The sequence below is a fragment of the Marmota monax genome, unplaced genomic scaffold, assembly GCF_021218885.2.
Source record: "Marmota monax isolate L192 unplaced genomic scaffold, Marmota_monax_Labrador192_F-V1.1 WCK01_AAM20220418_F8-fsc00179, whole genome shotgun sequence".
NCBI classification, from domain to species: Eukaryota; Metazoa; Chordata; class Mammalia; order Rodentia; family Sciuridae; genus Marmota; species Marmota monax.
Window position 1 is genome coordinate 1,530,280 of NW_026695200.1, and position 15,405 is coordinate 1,545,684.

The 15,405-nt window shown below is 36.1% G+C and overlaps 1 protein-coding gene across 1 annotated transcript in view; it reads right to left on the reverse strand.

The window, feature by feature from the left end:
• Gabrg3 (gamma-aminobutyric acid type A receptor subunit gamma3) overlaps positions 1 to 15,405 on the reverse strand; it is a 609,972-nt gene that overhangs the window by 69,078 nt on the left and 525,489 nt on the right. The window contains exon 6 of the mRNA XM_046428836.2: positions 8,551 to 8,688. Within this exon, the coding sequence (XP_046284792.2) occupies positions 8,551 to 8,688 (138 nt within the window). The remainder of the gene's footprint in view (positions 1 to 8,550; positions 8,689 to 15,405) is intronic.

Consider the following 15,405-nt stretch of genomic DNA (forward strand, 5'->3'; position numbering starts at 1 on the left):
CTATCTAGAGTTGGTCTATTGACCCCATGCTCCCCCTCCCTACACTTCACTATGAATCCTTATATCAGAGAAAACATTCAGCATTTCGTTTTGGGGGATTGGCTAACTTCACTCAGCATAATCTTCTCTAACTCCATCCATTTACCTGCAAATGCCATGATTTTATTCTCTTTTATTGCTGAGTAATATTCCATTGTGTATATATATGGCACATTGTTTTTTTTTTATCCATTCATCTATTGAAGGGCATGTAGGTTGATTCCACAGTTTAGCTATTGTGAATTGTGCTGCTATAAACATAAATGTGGCTGTGTTCTCCTGTTCTTTTTTTTCTTGACTATGACAAAGGGAACATATGTGGGGCCTTATGATGAAATAAGATCCAGGAGGAGAGTCACTAATACAATTAATTTTGGGGTCCAGCTTCCAACTTGATCTCATCCTCAGATATCAGGCAGTCTTTGCTAGGAATGCTTCAAGCTGCTCGTATCTTTGCCCTGAGCCTGCCCTCCACATACCTTCAGATTGTCCTATCCACTGCAAAGCATGTTTCACATTTCTGGCCCTGTTTCACAAAGTTTGCTGTGATGAGTGTAAACCTGGGACCCAAAGATGCTGTGTGTCCTCCCCACATTATTTCAGACAATTGGACTCAGATTCAAATGGACATTTGGGGCAGCCTTAAAGTGGCAAAGAAATAGATTAGCTTGCAGATATCTTAAAGACTTTAGACAAGAGAGGAAACCAGCTTGCTACAGAGATCACAGAATTAATCTCTCTATTTTCCTTTAGTATGAGAACATTACTCTTTTGCCTTTATTTTTATTGGCTATTTTGTTTGATATAAATTTGTTTCTTTTCACTTTGAATTCCATTGTCTGCTGATTGTCCTGATTCCTGATGAAATGTCAGATATCATGTTACTTTTGTCCTGTGAAAGTAATGTCTTTTTTTCTCTAGATGCTTAAAGACAAACTTTCTGCCTTTGTTCAGCAGATTTCCTTTTCATTCATTCTCTGGAGGTGATAGACACTCTTGAGTGTGTGATTTCATGTTTTTCACCCATTTAGATGAAATGTAAACCATTCTTTCCTCAGCTATTCCTTCTAGCTCATTCTCTATGGCCACCATTTCTGGGAATCGAATTACATTTGGATTTCATTTCTTTTTCTTTAGCAATTACACTTATGTGGGAATTTTATATACTACCTCACATATTTATTGCATTCTTAGTTTTTAAATTATTTTTTCTCTGTTTTTTTCTTTAGATTTGATATTTGCTATTGATTGGTTATATATCTAACTTGTTTATTTTCTACTTTAATTAAGATTTAATTTGTCTTTGCATTCTTAATTAAAATTCTGAAATTTTCTTTTTAAAATTTCCATTTGGTTCTTTTTATGAATTCTGTTTTCCTGTGAAGTTAATCATTTACCCTTTTCCTCGGTTCTCTTCAAATTACTTTAGTTACTTCCATTCTAAACTCCTCATTGGATAACTCAAGTATCTTAATCACCTCTAGGTGTCTTGGTGTCCTCTATTATTTTTCCTTTGGGTTTTGGTCATTGTATTTTGTATGGAAATTTCTAAGAAAAAATGTTATTATCCTTTAGAGGGATACTCATCATTTTCCTTTCTGGGCCAATGTACTTGAAGCTAACCATGTTCTACAGTCAGCAGTGGGGAAAACTCAAGGTGGAGCTGCAGGGTTTTTTTAGTCTATTCACATTTGCTGTGGAGATAACTCTCCCAGGTTCTAGCAGAGCTCAGTGTGCTCACACTCCTTACTCCTGTGCACCCTCAGTGATAATCCTTGTCTTGCCAACACTGGTAGATTCTGCCTTCCAGAGGTTTTTGCTTTCCCCTCTCCTCCCCTCCTCACAGTTTCACAATCCAGAAAATGTATGGAGTACCGACTCTACCTTCCTTTTTCTCTTTCTCCCTGAGATAAAGCTGAAAGCCTCTAATGATTCAATCTCGTTGAGGCTACAACCCAAATCATAACAACTTCATTTCCAGATTCCTCACCTCAATTGTCCAATTCATGCTCCTTTTCCAGACACTCAGCAAATAGCTTGAAAGAAGAAGTTTTCAGATGGGTCCCTCTCTGTGCAGTATCTCCTTCTTCAGGATTCTGTTCCCTCAAGTCATGGTTGCCTCAGCACTTATCTGATGTCTTCAGACAGAGCTTAATATTATTATAACATTTTTTCCAGTTTATCTCTATGGCTCGTACCCATAAGCCAGTCAATACTGACTGGACTAGAACTTTTCCATTATATATCATAGATTCCTCCTTCCCTCCCTCCCCCCCTTCCTTCCTTTCTTCTTACACCAGGGCTTGGTACCAATACAGGGGTGCTTAACTATTGAGCCAAGCTCCAGTCTTTATAAATAACTTTTTAAAATTTAGAGACAGGGTCTCGCTGAGTTGCTTAAGACCTTGCTAAATTGCTGAGGCTGGTATTGAACTTGCCATCCTCCTACATCATCCTCCTAAGATGTTTGGGATTACAAATGTGTGCCACCATGCCTGGCACAGATTCCTTCTTTGAGTAAACTGTTCATTTGAGAACCATATTAGATTTAAAAAAAACTTGTGGAAATAGTACAGTGAATTCCTATACACCATACAACCAGTTTCCCCTATTATTAACACAGTACATTGGTGTACTCTATTTGTCACAATTAATGAATTAATATTGATACATTATTGTTAAAGTCTATATTTCATTCAGAGTGCCTCCGTTTTTCCCCCTAAAGTCTCTTTTTCTGTTCTAGGATCTTAATTAGGATATTGTATTGAACTTAGTAGACATTTTCCCTCAGGCTCCTTTTGATTCTGACATTTTCTCAATTTTTTTTTGAGATGACCTTGAAAGTTGTGAGCAGTACTTATCAAGTGTTTTGTAGAACATTCCTATATTATGATTTGTCTGATGTTTCCTTAGTAAGTAGCCAGAGGTTATATGTTTGGAAGACAGTAGAAGTACCAATAAACATCCCATAATGGTAAGAACACATAATATCACCTTATTCCAGCACTGGTGATGGTGACCTAGGATCACCTGGCTGAGGTAGTATTTGTCACTTGTCTCCACTGAATCATTCCGCCTCCTTTCTGTATTGCACTCTTTGCAAGGAAGTCACTATGTGCTGCCCATTCTTAAGAAGTGGAGATTATGCCTTATCTCCATAAGGGAATAATGTCTACATAAATTATTGGGAATTCTGCATGAGAGATTTGTCTATTTTCTTCCACTTACATACATATGTATGTAATCATTTATTTATGTCTATGGACACATTAATATTTATTTTATACCTAGGTTATAATCAATACTGCTATATACATTTTGCTGGTTACATTTGTAGTTTTGACAATTGGGATGTCTTTTATTTGGTCCTGTGTCCCCTTAATATAACTCCTGTGTACAAAGTGAATGTTTTAACATTATTTTCCAGCACCATAAGATGTTTCAGACTCATTTTGCAAATTTCCTACCTGGGATCTAGAGTCAGCCATTTCTCCAACAGGCCCTGATTCTTATCACTGAGAATGGTATTAGAAACTAAGATGAGTATTTGTATTGCTCCATGGGCAGCACTGCCTTTAGAATATCTCAGCTGACAGTCATCCCTGGGGAATAGTTGAGGAAGGCAGAAAAATTAGAAAGACTGTCTAAAAACATCAGTAACCTAACCAACACACCACACTGTTGAGCTAGTCAAAAGCCTTAGCAGGAATATTGTTGTTCATTAGCTATGATCCCATAGGAATATGATTTTTATATTATCTAACAGTTACAGACATTAACATTGGGCTAGCTTAGTGATTTTCAAACTTTAGCATTAGGAGTATCCCCCAGAGGGCGTGTGAAATACAGAGCCCTGGTCTCTACCCCAGGATATTCTAATGTGGAGGATCTGAGGTGGGGCCCAAACCCAGGAGTTGCCTCAGTTGCCATTCAGCAGCTCCTAGGTTGATAAATCCTAAATAGCACTGGCCCAAAGCCTGTTTTCTCACTGTATAGACAAACCATTTGGTAGGCTGGTGGAAGGACTGAAACCTGCTCAACACTAAAGAATACAAGTAGAAGGAATGAGTCTGGAGCAAAGAGAATATCTCCCTTCTAAATGCAATTGAAATGTTGCTTCTCTCAGTGTGCTACCCTTCCCAGGTTACTGCAGTGGATTAAATTTGTCCCCCCAAAGGGGTTGGAGTCTTGTCTCCCTGTACCTGTAGATGTGACTTTATTTGGAAATAGGGTCTTTGCAGATGACCAAGATAGGATGCAATCCTTAGGCGGGCTCTAATTCAATATGACTAATGAATGTCCTTATAAAAAGGAGAAATTCAGAGGCAGAGAGATTAGGAGGGAGGATCATGTGAAGACATAGAAAGAATACCATTAGAAGCCAAGGAGAAAGGCCCGGACCAAGCCTTGGAAAGAATAAGTGCTGCTAAAACCTTGATCCTAGACTTCCAACCTCCAGAAATTGAGACACAATACATTCCTATTAAGACCTTCAGTATGTGGCAATGTTTTTACAAGAAGTCCATAGAATTACTAGTTCTTGAACAGGCTTTATACATTTTAAGTAAACATATGCATTGTATTATGTCAAAGTTATTTACAGTGATCTAAAGAATATTTTTGATACTCTTGTTATATCAACACTTATAAATAAAAGTCTGTTTAGGGTCATGTCCAAATCAAGGCTGGAGTGACGACAGTGGAGAAGATGATGTGAGGCAGACCACCTCCAGGTACCTGGTGTTGGTGATGCACCTGGAGACTCAAGATACTGAAGTTTTTCATGGTTTTCCTCTTGAAAATAAATTTCCTAGCAGAATTATTTATGAAGACTTAAAAATACAGAATAAAAATATCTTCCATCATCCTTAAACTTCAAAATTATTGTGAGAATCAGCTAGATAGACAGTGCTGCCAATGCTTTAATCTTCTGGGAAGAAAGGGATTATGTAAGTATGTTTGGCCTTTCAACCAAGTACAGATCAAAAATATTCAGGAAAAAAACAGTGCCTGTACTGAACATATAGAGATTATGTTTTGTTGTCATTCATCAAACAATATAGTATAAGAATTATTTACATAGCATTTACATTGTATTCCATGTTATAAGTAAGTAACATAGAGATGATTTACAGTACATGACAGGATACACATAGGTGGTATGCAAGTACCATGCCATTTTATATAAAGGAAATGAGTGACTGTGGATGTGGGCATCTGTGGGATCCTGGAACCAATCCCCTAAGGATACTGAGGGACAACTCTATGTGTTCTTGCCATCATTATTTTGAATTATGAAATTGAAAACAAGGAATAGCATTTGTCTATGAAGACAATGATCTGACAGATCTTCTAAAATGCCAACAGAACACCATGGGTGATCCTCTACCTGGTAAAAATGGCAACCACATTTAGCAAGCAGTTGTGTTTTATGAATATTTATCAGTCTGGTAACACCTCACTAGATGCTGGATATGGCCAGAAAAGTATAGAGACAACAACACGCCCCAGCCATAGGCCCAATGTGATCTCTTGTGTTTGCAGGCTCCAGCTATCCCGCTCGTCTCTCAATATTTTTTTACTCCACAGCAGTGCTGCAGTTACATACAGGAAATAGTCTCATCCACCCTTCCTGCACCTTCCTGCAGTCCTTCATCATGACCAGTGGTTTAAGTTTTCCCTCTGAAAATTGGAATTTAGATAAATGAATAAATACATGGCCATAATAAAATGTTTTATCTACTTTTAAAAGATTATGAAAAAGCTCACCAACACGGCAACGTTAGTCACTTATCATGAAGCTGCTTTAGGGTAAGAATAAGCTCACAGTACCTCCTTTCAGATCTGTCAGGTCTGGACCTGAGTGCCATTAACCTTTAATTTCTAACAGAGAGAGGGACGACCTGGGAATTCCTTTAGTAAGAAGTGGATTATCAGGTCAGAGCTTCCCAAACAGAAACAATATTTCTAAGACCACTCTGGGGATCTTAAAAAGATGATGTGAAGCTAAGAATATTATTAAGAAACATTGAGTAACATGAAATCCACCTGAATTGAATTAATCTTCAGGGTACAAAGGCCAACTCTCGCTACCAGTAGTTAAACTTCTGCAGGTACAGGCAATTTTGTTTTTGTTTTTATACTTGGAGACATGACAACATAAGAATATGACTGACAAATAAGAGAATAATATAAAAAGAGTGCTATAGTTTGGATCTAAAATTTTCCTTAAAGGCTTCTGTGTTAAAGATTTGTTCCCCAGAGTGGTGCTGTGGGAGACGATGAAACTTTAAGAGGTAGGCCTCATTGGGAGGTCTTCACGGAGGGCATGGCATTGAAAAAGTAATAGGACTCCAGATTGTTCTTCTCTAGACTTCCCAGCCATGAGGAAAGCCGTTTTACTCCACCATGTGCTTTTGCCATGTTGTGTTGCCTAATTATTGGCCCAAAATTATGGGGACGATTGATTATAGGCTAAACCATCAACCAAAATAAATCTTTCTCTTTATAAGTTGATTTTCACAGGTACTTGTTACAGTAATAAAAAGCTGATTTACACAAAAGTTATTCACTTGTTTTTACTTCTTTTTCTCCTTTTCTAGTAAATACATATTTTAGTACTAATGAATCCATTTCATGGTTCGAATAATCTGGATCCAGCCAACAATTGACAGCTATCCTCTTGTTAGGTCTGTTATGTTGATGCTGTGATGGTAGATTTATAATGGCTAGCAATGCTTGGAAGATAAATAATGAACATATGGGTGGGATTTTTTTTAATCATCCAAAGGAGGTTTTTGCTTTTTATAAGTATAACCATTAAAACATTTTTGGGGGTTATTATACAAATTATACAAATGTTTATGGTTGTGAAACTTTCTTGGTACTAGGGATTAAACTCAGGGGTACTTAACTGCTGAGCCACATCCTTAGCCTTTATCCTTTTTTTTTTTTTTTTTTTGAGACAGGGTCTTGCTAGGTTTCTTGGGGCCTCACTAAGTTGCTGAGGCTGGCTTTAAACTTGCAATCCTTCTGCCTCAGCCTCCTGAGTCACTGGGATTATAGGTGAGCACCACCACAGTTCTGAAACTTTTGAAGACCATGGATTTAGATCCATTCTAATTTCTTTATGGGTCACAATCACATTAACACATTAATTGTTCAGATGATCAGTTCAACTCCATGGCTCCCTCTGTTGGTCACTTCCTTGAGCTAGTTAGTATTCCTTTACAATTAATTTCAATACCCCTGAGCAAATTGTTTACATTTCCTTTTGTTTAATATCTTCTTGCCAAGAACACCAGGACTTGGCATTTAAATACAGAATAATCCTCTATTTGGTAAAACTCTTGCAACTTTACACCCCACTAGTCTGCAGGTACGGTGCAACCTAGAGTGTTGGAGACTCATAACTGGGAAGAAACTTCTTTAAAACATTTCTTTTCATGCTGCCACAACAGTTCATTTAAGTAAGTTATGATCTTCTTCTAACCCTGTCATTGTTAAATATTTAAATATAGATCCCACAACTTCACCATCATGACAACCATAGGAAATCTTTGGTTTTCTTCTTTGATCAGGTAGCTTTGTCAGGACCATTCTTAATGTATGAATGGATCTCTATTTTGCAATTGTACCAAGAATTTGTAGTGTCCTTCAAGCATATTTACAATTAGTTGTAAAATCTGACACCTTAATCTAGTCATCAATGAAGTAAATTATCATAGGATTTTAAAAGTGAACAAATTACTCATATTAACAAATAATATCTGTAGAGAAGTTGACTCTAACCTTAAACTACACCTGACATCCTGCCCAAATACAATCAGTTGCAAACTAGTGGGCCATAGGAATACGTAAATACCCAAAATGAAAAGCAGACACAAACATAAAACATCAAAATTAAAACATATTAATACGCAAAGTGTCTCTTTTCATCTAATTACATGCTTTATAGTATGCATAAATGATCACTTAATAAAATAAAATTGGTAGGTAATTATTGTGCTCAATCAATTAAAAAAGAAATTCAAAATTTAAGATGAAATGGCCATAAAAAGAAGAAGCTAGAAATAAAAACTCAAATGACATTTCACACCAGCTCCTTTTATTTGCAAGTTCTCAGTGGTGTTTGATTCTTATCATGTATGTGGAAAGTTTCAGAACTCTCACCATTAGTATAATTGGTTTATACAAATATGGTATTGAAAATCTTAGTTAGGTTTATAAGCAATGCAGATACAGTTCCAATTAAAAAGTATAAATCAATTCTAATTATCCCTCTGTCATCCCAATTAAAGCACATAAAATATTCTCACTTTTGAATTAGTTGTTTTGTCTCAGATATCACTTGTATGTATCATGGTCGCCCTAATACAATTAGTTGAAAACATACACATGAAAGGATTCAACATTAAGTTGCTGACTATATATAGCCTTAGACCTCAGGGGGGTAAAAAGTAAGTAAAAAAATATTTATTTGAGAGCTATACCTTTTTAATTAATTCCTACCTGCAGAAGTTGTCACGATTTCCGTGGTGTTTCTGAGGCCCATGAAGTCAAACTGATAAAGCCGCCATGATTTCTGATCAGCTGCCTCAACTGAATTTTTTCTCCATCTATAAATCATTTCTTCTTTTGGGTAGCCATCTAAAAACACAGACCAAGATATCAGCACTTGGAGATGAAGGTTTATAAATCGCTAATGTCAAATTGTAATTCTGCTCACCTTTAAAAAAAATTTGTTCTTATTAGTTACCCATTAGTGTAATGTGTTTTGACATATTATACATATATGGAGTATAACTTCCCATTCTTCTGGTTGAACATTATATGGAATTACATTGATTGTGTGTTCATATATGCATATAGGAAAGTAATGTCTGATTCATTCTACTTCTTTCTTATTCCCATTCCCCCTCCCTTCACTTCATTCCCCTTTAATTCTGCTCATGTAACAGGACTTAAAATTTTAGGTCATGCTTGTTCTCCAGATTTTTTTCAGAGACATGGAAACTCCAAACAAAAGGGTAATGCCACCTAACCCTGGAGCAGATCTTCATGATCAGACAGGTGTTCTTTAGCCACAAGCCTGGCCATTGTCCATGGATGCAGTAAATGGGAGGTCACTGTCTTCATGTCTTAACCTTGGAAAGCCAGTGGCTACACTTGACCTTTCAAGAGTGAAGGTGCCTGTCAATATGTCACTGGCTCTCAGCCACCACAAATCTAACTGCATGGCCCACATTCATCACACCTTTCCCCCTTTCCCAGAATTTTAGGCATCCAGATAAATCCAGGAATGATAAGTTTCATAAGGCAATCACTCCCAGATTCAAGAGATCAGCAGACTCCCAGAGCTTGATATGGTTTAGAGGTGGTACTCCACCATACCATCACTTGGTCTCAGTGTAACAGTACTTTAAGAGGTGGGGACTCATGGGAGGTCATAGGGTATTATCCTCATGAAAAGATTAATGTCTTTCTCAAGACTGGTATGTTCTCTCAAGACTGGTTAAGTCTTGGGGGAGGGAGTCAAGCTTTAAGAGGCTGGATTAGTTAGCAGGAATAGGTTGTTAATAAAAGTGTATCGTCCTGTTTCTCTCACATACATGATTCTTTCCCACACTCCCACCTCCTCTTTCTACTGTTTTTCATGATCTAAAGCAGCATGAGGACCTCACCAGAAGCTGAATAAACAGTGAGGCTATACTCTTAAACCACCAGAACTGTGCTAAATAAATCTATTTTCTTCCAAATGATCCAGCTCCAGATAATTTTTACAGCAACAGAAAACTAAGTCAGTGCTAATATGATTAGTCTCCAGTTTTGATTAGCAAACTTTGACCTCTTCCAGAGAATAATTCCTGTAATGTTAGTTACCCCTGGAAGCAAGATCCTGGTGCTTCTGTTGCCTTAGGCCTAGCACTGGTGACCTTCCTAGAGCTGAGGCATCAGGTTTTGTTGCTCTGCCCCATTTCTGAAGTGTTCTAGGTTTCCATGGCTTTCTAAGCCTGAGCTAGACATCAACTAACTGCCTGCTTCCCTGACTACATTTCTATGTGTGGGTTCCCAACTACGAATCACACTTGGACAACACCATTCACTCTGTTTGAAAAGGCTGACTTGGTATGCATGAATCTTTTAGAAGTTCTGTCTTATCTCCAGGCTCTGCAGCTGGTTCTGCTCAACCCCTCACTCCTAGGAGCAGGCCTCAGTCCTAGTTGTTACCCAACACCCAACAGTATTGGTATTACTGGCCTTTTGCTAATCAATAGACACTGATGTCAGGATTCTGGAAGGAAGAAGTGTTTACACCATTTGTTATCCTGAACACAAAAAGCACTGGTGCACACATAATTATGCAAAAATATTAATAAGTGGTTGAACATTGCTGGTTAAACATTTGTAAAACTCTTACAGTCTACTTTCTTGATTGTTTTCCCCTTTCTGCCTGACATTGTTGGCTCCTTCATTGAAACAGTGAAATGAAACACAGACATACCTCTACTTTCTGTGTGTTACCCTGTCAACATAGCAGGACACTTTATCCTAACTTGATGAGGTGCAGCTCAAGTCTCTCACACTTAGACTGAAGCATTTCTATGTAGTCATGAAACATTTTACTTGGCTATTTGCCATTGTCCTGATTGACTTAAATCCTTAATAGGCTGACATACTTAGAAAAGATACTGTATGTTACAATTCTTTTAAATTTATTTTTTTAAATAACTTTACTGAGATGTAATTCACACATTAAATGTGCACAATCTGGTGGCTTTTAGTATGTTATAAGAGGTGCAACCATTATCATACTCCAAATTGGAATAGTTTTATCCCTCCAAAATCAAACTCCATTAGCAGTGACTGCATATTTCCCCACCCTACACCCACCTTGAAACTCACCTAGTCTCAGGTAATCATTAATATATTTTGTCTGTATAGACTTGTCCATTCTGTTCACTTCATATAAATGGAATCATAAACACGTAATCTGTAATTGGCTTCTTTCACTTAGCCTATTGTGCTCAAGTTCACTCATCTTGTAGCATACATCAGTGCTTTGTTCTTATTTATCACCAAACATTTCATTGTATGAATATACCGTTTTTGTTTATTCACTCATCTTTGACAGACATTTTGGTGGAGTCACTCTTTCATTATTATGAATAGTGCTGTTATGAGCATTTGTGTATCAGATTCTGTGTTGCCATATGTGTTGTTATCTTGGGTATGCACGTAGGAGTAGAAATGTTGAGTCAGCCTAACTCTGTGTTTAACACTTTGAAAAACTGCCAGACTGTTTTAAAAAATAGCTGCACCTTAAAATCCTACCAATGATATAGGAGGGTTCCAATTTCTTCATATTCTCTCCAACACTTCATTAATGTCTGTGTTTTTGATTATAAAATTTGTAGTGGGTGTGAGGTGAGTCTTACTGTTTTTCATTTTGCATTTCCCTAGTAACTGATAATATTGAGTATATTTTCATGGTTCTATTGGCCATATGTGTCTTCTTTTGGTGCTCAGATCTTTGGCTAATTTTAAATTAAGTTGTTTCTATATTGTTGACTTTTAAGAGTTATTTATGTATTTTTGGCTACAAGTCCTTTATTAGATATATGTTTGCAAATATTTTCTCTCATTTTCTGGCTCATCTTTTTTTTAAGCAACTGGATATTTTTATTGTGGTTATTATACATACACACACACACACACACACACACATATATATATATTTACCATTTTAACCATTTTACGTGCACACTTCTGTGCACGTAAAATGGTTAAAATGATAAATTTATAATATATATGTATATTAATATAATTAATTCACATTAATGCATTTATTTGACAATCTATCTTCAGGTTTCCTTTTCTTTTTAATTGACTTTATATACTGGAGAATTTCTAAGTTCACAGAAATCTAACAAAAATTACAGAGATAGCCCACACACCCCTTTCCACTATCAACTTCCTTTATCAGAGTGGTTACACTTGTTAACACATGATGAGACTACAGTGACATGTGGACTCAACCAGAGTCCATAGTTTTAGATTAGAATTCATTCTTGTTGTCTATTCTTTGGGTTTGGACAAAAGCATAATGACATGTATCCACCATTATAATATCCTACAGAGTAGTTTCACTGACCTACATGTCCTCTATGTTTCATTTATTCATCCCACCCTCCACCCTTTACCACTGGAAACCACTGGTATTTTTATTTCCTTCATAATTGTCTTTCTATAATATCATATAGTTGAACTCATAAGTGTGAGGCTATTTCATGTTTGGTTTATTAGTAATATGTATTTAAGTTTCTTTCATATTTTTTCATGGCCTGAATGCCTATTTCTTTTAATGTTGAATAATATTCCATTTTCTGGATGTACCACATTGTATTTATCTATTCTCATACTTAAGGACACCTTGGTTGCTTTAAATTTGGGCAATTATGAATGCAGCTGTTTTAAACATGCATGCACAAGCTTTTGTGTGGATGTAGCTGGTGTTTTGATATCCTCGTTTTCATTTTTGAAGGAAAGATTTGCCAAGAATAGAATTATTGGTTAACAGTAATTTTCTTTTGACAGTTTGAAATGTCATTTAATAGTCTTATGGTCTCCCTAGTTTCTAATGAGAAATCTCTTGTTAATTATGTTTCAAATTACTTGTGATACATTGCTTTTGTCTTGCTGTTTTCAGTTTTTTCCTCCTTGACTTTAATATTATTAACTTGACTATGATGTATAAATATCAATCTCAAAAGTTTATTCAAGTTCCTTAAGTATCTTGGATTAACAGACTGTTTTTGTCAAATTTTTGGTCATTATTTCTTCAAATAATTTTGGGCCTTCAAATAGTTTTGGACCTATTGCCCTGTTCTTGTCTGAGACTTCCATTATGTGGTTGTTGATAGGCTTTATAATGTGCCACAGACAGATATGTGAGTTTCTGTGCATTTTTCTCTATTCGCTTTCCACTGGGCAATTGCTTTCACTGGGCAATCTCTGTTGTCCTATCTTCAAGTTTTCGGATCCTTCCTTCTGTCTTCTCAGATTGTTATTATGCTCAACTAGTGTGTTTTCTACTTTAGACATTGTACTTTTCAATTCCAGAATTTCTATTGGGTTCTTCTAAAAGTTGTTTGTCTTTTCACTGATTTCATTTATTTTGTGAGATATTTTGTCATACTCTCATTGAATTCTTTAGACATGATTTCTTTTAGTTATTTGAGTGTATTTAAGCTAGTGGATTTAAAACTTTTTTCTAATATATCAACGTCATGGATTCATCAGTGATAATATCTATTACAGGACTTTCCCCTATGTATGTGCCACATGTTTTTTTTTGTTGTTATTGTCGTCATGTTTTGTAAATATTTTGTTGTGAAGTAAACATTTTAGAAAATATATTTTGATAACTTTGATATCATATCCCTTCCTGCATTCCAGGGTTTTTTGTTGTTCCTGGGGTTTGTTTATATTGTTTTTCTTCCTGCTTCTTATTTGCTAAGTGATTATCCCAGACTGATTTTGTAGATTCTAAACTCCAATGAATGTCCACTGATTTTTGGATAATTGATGTTATTGCTTTTACATTATTATTCTCATTTTTAAGCCTGGGCCCATTTGATTTACCCATCGTTCATAATAATTCAGTGATCAACAAATAATCAGTCACAACTATTCCTTAAATGCTTTGTCTTTTTCTTTCAACCTTTGCCATTATCACCATCACCATCATCATCATCAACAACAATAACATCTTTATCACCATCACCACCATCATCATCCTCATCTTCATGACTATCATCATCACCATAAGACCACCATTGTCTCATCACCATCAAAATCATCTTCATCATATTGTTGTATATTTAACTGCAATTGCAGTTCAGGAGCTCCTCCAAGGTGTTTCTGTACAGTAAGTCCCACAATTATCCTAATGACATAGGCACTATTTTATAGATATGGAAGATGAGGCACAAAGACACTGAATATGCATCTAAGGAAGAGCCAGAATAGAAAGTTTGATCTATTTCTTCACCTGCTGGTCTCATTTTTTATTCTCATTGTGATGTTCCCAATATCCATGCTCCTCAACTTATAAAGAGTTTCCTTCAAACTACATATTTTTCATAGAACACATCAGTCACTAAATCCATTTTTCTCAAAAGCAGTGAAGAGATTGTCTTCCCAAGGGCTTATGGTTTTGATCTTTGTGGAAATGCAGATAATGGTAGTTCTTTCAAAAGAACCTTACTAAGAATTGTCAGTGCTTTACAAAATAGCCAGTCAACCATATTTTCCCCAAAGACCTGGAATAAACACCTTTGTTCTTTGAAGGACATTTTATAAAACACTTCCTACTTCCAAGAAAGCTTCATAGCCAAGGATGAGCCAACCAAGGAAGAAAATGCCTTGGAGCAGAAATAGATAAACCACAGAGCCAACAAAACTGGGACTATAGAGACCTCACTTGCATGGGTCCTTCTAAAGGTCCTGGAGCTTTTTGTTAGTAATTTTGAATGATTAGAGACGGATTTCCATTTTCATTTGTTTCCTCTTTCCTGGGATTTTTACTGTATTTTTGATACGCTGAACTCTAAAATTTTTGTATGAAAGTCATCCCTCATGTTTACATTCATCTTATATTATGTGTAAGTAACATTTCCTTAAAACACGCTCAGATAAATATTTCCAAAATTTGATTGCAATTATTTTATTAATTAGTAAATTTTTTGAGGCCAGATCTCACTATGCAACTCAGGCTTACCTTGAACTCCTGGCTCAAGTAATCCTCCCTGTTCCACTTTTCAAGTAGCAAGGACTACAGATACAGACCAACTCATTTTTATATTTATTTTATTAGTCATTCTGAGGTTATTTTGATCAATACTGTCCTTATTAATTGTCCATTTTTTGTGATATAAAACAATACTATGTGTCAGTTTTTTAGAGATAATGCCTGTGGTTAGAAAAATAAAGTTTTCTTATCAGCAAAGGTAATTCCTATTCTTGTGCATCAGTTTATCTGACTGGTCTCACATTGTGGGAGTATTACTGATGTTCACACCAGGAAGTATGCTCAAAGTGGAAGCACCTTCTCCTCAGTCTCACTCCCTGGCTCTGATGATGAGGAAGCTCATCTTCAGACCATCTGTGTGGAGTCCCTAAAACAAAGCATTTTTTAAAATGTCTTAAAGCTAGAAACACTATTGAAAAATATCTAAGACATATAAGAGAAAGACTTCAACCTCTCCATATCATCTGTGTGTGTGTGTGTGTGTGTGTGTAGCTGTAACAAAAGGTTTGATATTGGGTACTTTATGAAGAAAAGAGATTTATTTAGCTCACAGT